This window comes from Bombina bombina, chromosome 3 (genome assembly GCF_027579735.1).
Source record: "Bombina bombina isolate aBomBom1 chromosome 3, aBomBom1.pri, whole genome shotgun sequence".
NCBI classification, from domain to species: domain Eukaryota; kingdom Metazoa; phylum Chordata; class Amphibia; order Anura; family Bombinatoridae; genus Bombina; species Bombina bombina.
In genome coordinates, this window is record NC_069501.1 from 494,111,875 (window position 1) to 494,123,313 (window position 11,439).

Here is an 11,439-nt window from a genome sequence, read left to right on the forward strand (position 1 = left end):
AGCCATGCTGAATATGAGCCTTTGTTTATTTGATCACATTTCTCCCTGTATTGTGCAGATCAGATGCAGTGCTCATTTCTTACACACACTAATCCTTATGAGAGTACAATGCTTCCTTTTTACTAAAGCCTCATGCAGCAAATTCTTTACAGGATTTAAAAATAATAATTATATTTGACTTCAGATCAACACCCTTCTTGCACCCCTTATTTTCCTTTGTGCTGCAACCATACACTCCCCCATATATAGTCTGACTAGATTCACTACAATTAAGTATTTTGGTTTTATATAAAGCCTCTTTTTCACATTTTGTTGATCTCACCACTATTTAGTGAATCTGTTTCATAGGCTAACACTGAAATGTGCTTCCCAAGAGAGCACTCAGCTAAAGTTTCCTGAATCCTGACATATGCAGATGACCAGCTGCCTAAACTTCTTATAAAATACTGATAATACTTTGTTTTCAATATACAATTTAGTTTATACCCTCTAGAGCTTATTTTTTATTACTCTGTTTTGTTGTCAGTTAACTGAATTTATAATTATCCATATTAAATATAAAAATATGCAGCACTATTTTTTTATATATATATATAAAAACACATAGGAAAAACAATAAAATATAATGCTACAACGTTAGTCCAATTGGTTCAGATTTATGAAGGGGCGTGACTAACAAAAACGTTAATTGATTGGTTCCGTTTGCTAGTGGGCGTGGTAGGCCTACTTCACAGGTATATAACAGCTCCGGACGCGCGTTATTTTGTTAGGAGGCTCATAGAAATGGACGCTGGTAACGTGGCCGCAGCTGCTGGCAGGGGACCGCATTCTAGGGTTCCTTGCAGGTGAGTTCACATAATGTTACTGAGCGCTTTAGCTAAATATGTAATGCATTGCATTGTACATGATGGGGGGAAAAAAACTTTCTCATAAAAGTGGGGCATTAAAACTGTTTAGGATGAAAAATGGTGGCTCTCACCAACTGCAACCACTTAGTGGGACGCATGTTATCTATTTTAACGTTTATAATATGTTGCAAGGGATGATGTCAGACAAGATCGCATGTTAAAATAAAGTATCTGGGTTTTGTGTTGACGTCATTCATTTTGCACCAATACATCACACCCATTTTCTAGAGTGCGGCTAATACAGGGGGTAACATACTGAGCAGTTTGACTCAAATTTTGAATGTAATTTATACATAGGTACTGATCCATTTTGTCTGTAGTCAGACTATGATTATGCATTCTGTTAGGTTGTTACCAGGTCACACTGCGTGTTTTATTACCCTATCTTATCTCTTAGAGCATTTAGCCGTGGTGCCTGTAGATGGGGTCAAAACTGTCGCTTCTCGCATGAGAGGAGGTCTTCCCAGATCTGCCGTCATTTCCAGAATGGCTACTGTGGCTATGGGGAATACTGCAGGTATGATCATTTTTGAGGTGTTAAAGGGACCTGGAACCCAAAATGTGTTAAGTTTCCAATCTTTCTTATATTCTCAAATGGGCTTCATTCTTGTGTTATTCTTTGTTGAAGAGGTCTAGATAAAGCAGTGTGCACATGTCTGGGGCACTACACTATAGGAAATAGTGCTGCCATCTAGTGTGCATTAATGTTATACATTGCAATAGAAACTGCTGCTATAATACTGCTGACATGTGACTACTGATGCCAATAAAACAAATGGTTTATATAGAATTATATTGGAACTTTATTTTGTATGTTATATCTGAGTAATGAGAGAAACATGGGCTTTATGTCCCTTTAAAATTGGGCATAATATAACTCATTGTGTGTGTAAAGTCTTATTTCCCTTAAAAAAAGTATATGTATATCCTTGGTTTTTGTGGTACAAGCTTGTGAGACTTACAGATCTTAATTAATTATGAACTTGCATCAATCACATTTTAACTTTTGGGAAACTACAACTGATTCTAGTTTTAAAATAAGCATGGTTTGGAAAAGTGTAGCTTTATTGGCTTGTATGTATTTTCTTCTAATGAAAATCATGACATCCATAATTCTGCATTTAAAACTGTTGAATACTTAGTTTTCAGTGTGAAATAAATATATTTACACTTTGAGTCACCAGCTCCCACTGAGCATGTGCAAGAATTCAGACTATATGTTTATGCATTTGTGATTGGCTGATTGCTATCACATGGTACAGGGGGAGTGGAAATATACATAACTGAAATTTGTTTTAAAAAATCTACTCATTTGAAATTCAGAGTAAATGCTGTTTTTTTTTTAAAAAAAAATATATATATAGATATTGCTTTTGTTGATTATGCAAATCCAATGTTTACTGGTCCTTTAATACTTTTGAAGTATTTACTCACTTTGTTAATCCTTTGCTGCAAACATGGTGTCTGACGGGCCAGAAAAGCTGCAGCATGATTAAAGTGAATCCTAGTTTTACAAATGCTAGGATTTACTATTGAAACGAATAATGGGCACTTTCATTCATGAAGTAAAAGATACTTCATGTAGAAAACTCCTTTATTTGATTCAACCAATCGCTGCTCTTCGCTCCTACAGCACCCCACGGCTAAAACCTTTTTTGGTTAAGATGACTTTTTCACCTCTAAGCCAATAGCCGTGCGGTAAATCCGGCTTGGTGCCCATGGGAGCTGGTTTTAGCTCTTGGCAGCTTGAAAACGTCACCTCTTAGCCAAAAAATGTTTGTTAGCTGTGCTCTGCTGTAGGAGCAAAGAGCGGCGATCGGTTGAATCATAGGAGTTTTCTACATGAAGTATCTAATACTTCATCAATGAAAGTGCACTTTATTTGTTTCAAAAGTAAATCCTAGCGTTTGTAAAACGCTAGGATTTACTTTAGCTTTGGCTGCTAAGCCATTTCCCACCTGGGTGCTAAGCTGGATTTGAGTTTTTTTTTTTTTTTTTTTAAAATATTCTTTTAACGGTTAGGCAATTCCAACTTTGGGTCTTAAGAGTCTGTAGCTGCTTAGATGCCAGAGATACAGACTTCTAAGCAGCATTCCCCCATTTCCCTATATTGTCCATTGTTAATTTTAAATAAAGTTGCACAGTGACTTCACACAACGTCGCTGCATGAATCATGATGCCTCACTAATCAGGCTAGATCACCGGGATGGTAGTATGTGGCAGTCCCCAGATTGCTCTCAAGGTGAGTGCTAGCGATGACTCAGCCATTGTCAGCATCTGACTGGGACAATTTGCTCAGCCATCGTTGGCATTTAAAAGGGTTAAAGGGACAGTCTACACTTTAGTCATAAAGTCGTAAAATTAATATTTTTCCGGCTAATTTGAAATGGTTGCCAATCTCCACCCTCTGACATCACTATCTGGGCTGCATCTAGGCACTCTGCTGAAAAGCATTGATAGTCTGTTGAATCCAAATAGTGAGCCTGTATTACCCATTCCCCCAGTTCTGCGTAACCAACATGGTTCTATTATACCTTTTACCTCTTATCTTGTATCTAAGCCTCTGCAGACTGACCCCTTATCTCTGCTTATGACACATGCACATTTAGCCAATCAATGCTGACTCCTAAATAACTCCATTGAAGTGAGCACATTGCTATTTGACGCACGTGAACTAGCTCTAACTCTGAAAAACAGTCAAAATGCGTTGAGGTAACCGGTGGTTTGCAACAGTTAAGAAATCAGTTTGAGCCTATATAGGTTTCTCTTTCAAAAAAATGCCAAGAGAACAAAGCAAGTTTGATGATTAACCCCTTAAGGACCACAACACTTTTCTATTTTCTGACTGTTTGGGACCAAGGCTGTATTTACTTTTCTGTGTTTTTTGTGTTTAGCTGTAATTTTACTCTTTATTTACTGTACCCACACATTATTTTATATATACAATTTTTCTTGCCATTAAATGGACTTTCTAAAGATACGATTTTTTTCATATCTTATAATTTACTATAAAATATGATGGGGAAAAAATGGAAAACACACTTTTTCTAACTTTGACCCCCAAAATCTGTTACACGTCTACAACCACCAAAAAACACCCATGCTAAATAGTTTCTTAATTTTGTCCTGAGTTTAGAAATAACATATATATATATATATATATATATATATATATATATATATATATATATATATATATATATATATATATATATATATATATATATATATATATATATATATATATATATATATATATATATAAATATATAAATATATATATAATTTTTTTTTTTTTTTTTTCCACTCGTGCCGCAATTCCCTGGATCATTGGTGGCAGTGGTTGAGGTGCACATTGCACTTACAGGAACCGGATGCCAGTTAGAAATGGGCCACTCACCCGCCTCCCTGCTAAGCTCCCACTAACAATCGGCACCTCAATATCGAGGCATCACTGCAATACCCTGAGAGCTGCTGGAAGCAATCTCAATCTCTTCCAGCACTCAATTAGACCAAGGGCGTAACAGGTACATCCATTGTCACTGACAGTTTTTGCAGGACGTACCTGGCACGTCCTTGGTCGTTAAGGGGTTAAAGTAATTGCATGCCCTATATGAATAGTTTAATTTTGATTAAACTGTCCCTTTAAAGGAATAGTTTAGTTAAAATTAAACATTTATGATTTAGAGAGTATACAACTTATTTACTCCTATTTTTTTTTTTTTTTTTCTCCATTCTCTTGGTATCTATTTGAATGCATAGGAGCTGGCCCATATTTGGTTCAGCAGCTGGGTAGCGCTTTCTGATTGGTGGCTACATTTAGACACCAATCATAAAGCGCTACCCATGCGCTGAACCAAAAATGGGCCGGCTCCTATTCTTGCTTTTTCAAATAAAGATATCAAGAGAACAAAGACAAATTGATGATATGAGTAAATTAGAAAGCTGCTTAAAATTGTCTGCTCTATCCGAATCATGAGTTTATATTTTGACTAAACTATTCCTTTAAAGGGACACAATCAAAATTAAACTTTCATTATTCAGATAGAGCATGCTATTTTAAACGACTTTCCAGTTTACTTCCATTAACAAAATGTGCACAGTCTTTTTATATTTAAACTTTTTGAGTCACCAGTTCCTACTGAGCGTGTATGCATTTGTGAATGGCTGATGGCTGTCACATGGTACATGTATGCATTTGTGATTAGCTGATGGCTGTCACATGGTACAGGGGGAGTAGAAAAAGACATAACTTTTAAAATTGTCAGAAATAAAATCTACTACTCATTTGAAGTTCAGACTAAGTGCTATTGCATTGTCTTATCTTGCATTTATTGATTATGCAAATCTACTGTGTTGACTGGTCCTTTAAGTTAAAGGGCCATGATACCCAAATGTTGAAACACTTGAAAGTGATGCAGTATAGTTGTAAAAAGCTGACTAGAAAATAGCACCTGAACATCTATGTAAAAAAAGATATTTTACCTCAATAGTTCCTCAGTAGCCACATCCCATTTAAAGGACTTTTAAGCAGCAAATCAGTATGTCTGTCCCAGGACAGCTAAGGGATTGAGCCTTGTGCACTTGTTTCCCTATTGAGTTTAAGGAAGTTTACTATGAAATCTCATGAGTTATGTCAAATCTCATGATATCAAAGTAAAAGTTCATGACCTCAGCACTGTTGATGCTGATTGGCTGCTGTTCAGTTACTTAGCTGCAGGTAAAAAATTAAAAAGGAATGTAAAACAGAAATGAAGTAACTTTTTACACAGCACTTACTCTGAGCTGAGGTAATTCTCTTCCCCCCCCCCCCATCATAGATATGCTCTGGTGATATTTTCCTGTCAGCTTTTTAGTTATACTGCATCAGTTTCAGGTTATTCATAATGAGTATTATGTCCCTTTAATATAAAGAGCACTGTTTTCTATTCCTCTATTAAAGTTAATCTGGGGAAGATGTGTAGCAAGGTTAGCATTGTGAAGAACTAGAAAACTTTTTTAAAAAACCTTTCCCCAAGCTGACCTTTTTATGGAAAGGGTGCAAATAAAATAAAAAAAAAAACAAAACTGCAATTTACTTTAACTAAAATTAATAAACATTTTTATATCCTATAGTAAATGTGTTTACTATCCATTTTTGAATTAATGTTGAACAAAATTAAAATACTATCACTGTACTATAGTGCATAATTATACTGGCCATACTAATGTATGTACTAACGTCTGCCTCTTGCCTTTTAGCTACCAGCACTTGACATCTCTGTGCCAGCCTCCTAATCATGATACCCACTACCATTCAGGACGTCGTGTTTCTGAACCCTGCATTCTTCCTCTGCCTCCAGTGTATGTGGGCGGTCGTCGAGGGTCAGAGCCAGTAGTTCATCCATTACATGAAGCTGGAATAGAAGGGAGACGCAGGACAGGACCACCCAGAGAAAACTGGGCTCTAGCTGCAGAGTTTGTGCCAAGACATACAGGTACTTTGAAAAGGCAATACACAGCTACTGAAATAAGAAGCTGTAGCAAACAATGAGATACTGTCCATTTTTTTTTTCTATTAAAATGAAATCCAAGTGGCTAGCAATTAAAGTTCTGTATGGCATAATTAAATATTTAATTACATGGATGTACTTTAGATATGAATCATGCAATTAAAATCGCTCGTATCACTATCAATGAATATTTCACTACCTAAGTACTGGTCTTTGTGCATAGAGAATGTGGGTCTGCTCTTCCTTGATTATCAGCCCATTTAAATGGACAGTCGTGAGAATAGATTGTTCAGTGTGCAAATAAACTATTCTGCTTTTAAATACTAAAGGCAAGTTGATACTTCATAGCATTGCTGCATAGTGGTCAGGTCTAAAGTAGCAATCTTGCTGCTGGAATCTGGATCAGTTGACTTCTTGTTTAAAGGGATACTAAACCCAATTTTATTTTATTCAGAGCATGCAATTTTAACCAACTTTCTAATTTACTCCTATCAATTTTTCTTCTCTTGCTATCTTTATTTAAAAAGCAGGAATTTATAGCTTAGGTGCCAGCACATTGTAGGTTCAGCACCCTGGATAGCGCTTGCTTTATTGGTGGCTACATTTAGCAAACCATTAAGCAAGCATAACCTAGGTTCTCAATCAAAAATGGGCCTTTACATTCCTGATTTTTTTTTTTTTTTAAATGCTGCTTTTAAAATAAAGATAGAAAGAGAACAAATAAATTAATAGGAGGTAAACCAGAAAGCTGCTTAAATTTGCATGCTCGATCTGAATTTTTAAAAGAAATTTGGGTTTAGTGTCCCTTTAAATGATTGCCCAGGTTTTAATGAAGGAACTAGTAGTCTGCTACCAGCAACAGTTTAGAGACAAAATCTAAACATTTGATACCACACAAGCACTAAAACCTGTTAAAGGGACAAGTTTTAATCAAAAGTAAAATGTCATGATCCAGATATTTGTTTTGTTCTTTTGGTATTTGTTGAAAGCTAACCCTAGGAATGCTAATTTCTGAGCCCTTGCAGGCTGCCTCTTTCAGTACATTTGACAGCTAGATGACACTGACACTAGTTCACTTCTGTCATAGATAACATTGTGCTCCCAAGAAGTTAGTTATGAGACCACTGTTTGGCTAAAATGCATGTCTGTCAAAAGAATTCAAATAAGAGGGCAATCTGCAGAGGCTTAGATATAAGTGAATACTAGAGGTAAAAAGTATATTAATATAACTTGGTGATGCAAAACTGGGGAGTGTCTAAAAATCCATAGCTTGTAAATTATCTTTTATATGCACTTGACCATGGATACTCCTGTCTTTAGTAAAATGTGTTTTTTTTTTTTTTTTTTTTTTCCATATTTGTCAGGGCTCATGAGATCTGTCTCTAGTCCTTCCCTTCAGAATAAGGATGATTCCAGGAATGAAACAGAAGTAAAAGAACCAACTTCTCTTCAAATTATTCATTCTCCGGTGATTTTTTTTTTTTTTTTTTTTTTTCTTCAATCAGTTTAGTCAGTGCTTTGTTATCTTATCTAATTTCTCTTTCCTCCCCCCCCCCCCCACCAGAGGGAATCCCATCCACAGTATGAGATCAGCAGGGATGTGGTTTGTGGAATCTGCATGGACAAAGTGTATGAGAAGCAGGCTGCAGAAGAGCGAGTGTTCGGCATATTGCCAAACTGTAACCATGCTTACTGCGTTGGCTGTATCAGACGCTGGAGAAAAACTAGAGACTTTCAAAATGAGGTCATCAAGTAAGTAATACTTCATGCATTTAACCAGACAATCCACAATAAAGCTGCTTTGTGGAATCTAGTTTTAAAAGCAGTCACATCAGGCGTGATTCAACATCACTTAATATAATCATGTTATGGTTCACTAAGGCATGCTAAATATCCTGATGTCGGCTCAAACCTTGTTCAGAGGGTTAAATAGTCGTCCCTAAACATTTGTCTCTTTACATTTTTATACTTACAGGGAAAATGTAATCTTTCATGATTCAGATGGAAAGTTGTTTCTCCAATTCACTCTTATCACTTCTTGCTGGTGGTTATATTTACAACCAGATGGCTTCATTTTTTTAACTAAATTTCAAAGTAGCTGCATCAAACTGAAACTGGAGATGGTTAACTTTCAATTTTATAAAGTTAATCATATTTAGTCAACTTTTCTTCTGTCTTTTATTGGAAGAATTTTTTAAAATAGTTTCTTACATTTTCAATGCCTGCCCCTCCCTGACACTTAGCTCCTTATGCATATGGTATACTCAAAACCATCTTTTATTCAATTAATTTCTTTGATTCTGTGTAGTTTGTAGAGAAACAAGAGGTGTCTAGTTTTGAGAAATGCTAAAATTGAAGTTTCATATTTCTGCCCCCTTCTTGCACAAAGCTTGTCACAAGCATTAAATGTTAACTATCAGTCTAAAACATAGGTTTTTAGATCAGTCTCATAGCTTGTGTCATACCGCAAATGAAAGACCTTAATTTTTTTTTAATCCAATTCCCAGGGGCTGCCCTCAATGCCGCATTAAGTCAAGCTATTACATTCCTCATAAGTACTGGATTGGAGAATCCACAGAGAAGACAAAACTAATTGAAAGTTTCAAAGCCAAGACAAGGTAAGTATATAAATGTATCCAAACTGCATGGTTTAAGTGAAGAAGAATTTAAGATTTCTGCATATGTTCCTTCCTAGTAAAATTCGGTGTCGCTTCTTTGTGCGGGGAAATGGCCGCTGCCCATTCAAATCTGAGTGTATTTACCTACATGAGCTTCCATCAGGACACCATAGGAGGAGACGGCGCGAACGTAGGAGGCCCAGTGCTCCATCTCTGGTGAGCTTAATCACTACTGCAGTTTAAGATCTATCTCTATCCACAATCTGATCACGGCTTAAGATGGTGATTTGTGTTGACACAATGGTTGCTTTAGCTTTTTCTACAAAGGACCAAACTTGAAGGTCTAAGTCATTAATAAAACATAACTTCAGCATTTAACATTAAGTGTTTTTAAAATGCTTTTTTAGCAGCACCATTCCAGTTTTTGGTGTTTCAATACATTTACTGAACCTTCCTTGAAGGAATAGTCTAGTCAAAATGAATTCATGATTCAGATAGAGCTTTCAACTTTCTTACTCCTATTTTTAAAAAAAAAAAAAAAATATTCTTGGTATCTGAATGTAAGCTTAGGAGCCGACCCATTTTTGGTTCAGTACCTGGGTAGCGCTTTCTGATTGGTAGCACCAATCAAAGTGCTACCCAGGTGCAGAACCAAAAATGGGCTGACTTCTGATTACATTCCTCCAAAGAAATATACCTAGAGAATAAAGATTTATTAGGAGTAAACGAAAAAAGTTGCTTTAAATTGCCTGACTTTCTGAATCATAGCTTAGTTTTGATTAGACTATTCCTTTAAGGGTGCAGAAGGTTTGGAACCTAGGTTTCACTGAAGGCATTGCATCAAATAAGAAAACAAAGCACTGGATTTTAATAAAAGCTAGATTGCAACATGGTGCCCATTACTGGAGGGAGGTGGGGAATAACCTCAATACTCGGCTTAATCCCCTTTCTATGGGGATTGTTTTCTCAATAGCGCAGTCTAATTTTCTATTATCAGAAGCCCTTAACCAGCGAGTTACATGGTATGTCGTAGTCGTTAAGGGATTATAGGTAGCGGGTTTTAAAAGTCCCTTTAAACATGAATTAAAATGAATCTGTGCTAATTCACCATGTTCATATACTTGTGAGCATTGTAGGAGCTTGGTGCCTCAGAAAAAGTGCATATTTAACATTGTGTGCCGTTTGACAATTAAGTTAACTGGTTCTGTGGGATTTAGGCATCAGACCACCGATTTTAGTATTTATATTTTTATACATTTTTTTTTTTCTTTTTTTTTTTTTTTTATTATCCCCTAGTCTTACACTCAGTTAATGGGCATCTTTGAAGAAGATTTCAGTGAGCAGGAAGATACAGATCTACTCCACTGTGCCCTGACTCTTGCACTTATAGAAAACTTGGAATGGGGATTGGAATTGCCAGAAGAGGTTGAAATTTTGTGGGCCGATTCCAGTGATTCAGATTAAAACTTCCCAATTACCAGTGTTTTTGTGTCTCTTGTCTTAGCCTTCCCTTGTTCCACTTCAAGTGGGTACAATTTCTTAAGATTACCCACAAACAACCATGTCTTATCACAAGGATGTGCAATTTTTCTGTATTGGGTTTGTCTGCAGCAGTGCTGTTAACAGCAGGCATCTAAGAAGAAACCAATCTAACTATATATTTTTTTTTTTTTTAAGTCTAAAATTTTACAACATAAATATATAATATTTAAAAATTTGTACTTTGTAATAAAGATTTGTTAACATACTGTTTTGTGAGGTTATTTGTAAATTTAGATTTCCACGAAATTCATAACTGCCTTGTGTGTGTTTAACAAAAGTCTAATACCTTGATTAGACACATGCAATCGGTTAAAAGAACAGTTTACCCCAAACTCACCTTTTTAATTTGTTCCCAATGACCCACTTTACATGCTGGAGTGTATTACATTGTTTACAAATGGCTCCTTCACCTTTATATTTGAAATAGCGGATTCAGCCTGTAAGTATCCATGCCTAAACTGAGTTTCTATACCTAGGTATAGGCTGTTGGGGGGGAAAACTATGTAAATGCAGCCAAATGTTAATTTTCAATTATTCATTCTAAGTATTGTATAGAGATAAAGGGGAGAGGCTTCCTGTTGGGGGAGGAGCATGCACGCCTAGTTGATCCACGTCGGCTGCTAGATCCAACTCAGCGTTGTATACCTGATCCCCCGCGCCTGTTTGCCCTGCGGCCCTTGGTGGATATCCTGGGCCTGTCTAGGGCACTTTTTGCAGCGTGCTGCAGAGGCGGAAGAAGCCCCCTTTACACATTGTGTGCAGCAGACATATCGCTATGTAAATCTTTTCACCTGCAGTGGTGGAACAATCTCCTGCGTTAAGTGAGAGGGCAGTACCGGGAAGGACCGGGTAACTGTTACTGGTGACGACCAGGCAAAG

The 11,439-nt window shown here is 36.5% G+C and overlaps 1 protein-coding gene across 1 annotated transcript; it reads left to right on the forward strand.

The window, feature by feature from the left end:
* Positions 1 to 728: 728 nt before the first annotated feature.
* Positions 729 to 10,765, forward strand: LOC128651746 (E3 ubiquitin-protein ligase makorin-2-like). Its single transcript, XM_053704730.1, has 8 exons — positions 729 to 845; positions 1,306 to 1,425; positions 6,150 to 6,385; positions 7,765 to 7,868; positions 7,965 to 8,152; positions 8,908 to 9,018; positions 9,096 to 9,234; positions 10,315 to 10,765. The coding sequence occupies exons 1-8, from the start codon at positions 784 to 786 to the stop codon at positions 10,480 to 10,482; spliced, it is 1,128 nt and encodes a 375-aa protein (XP_053560705.1). The 5' UTR covers positions 729 to 783; the 3' UTR covers positions 10,483 to 10,765.
* The last annotated feature ends 674 nt before the right edge of the window (positions 10,766 to 11,439 follow it).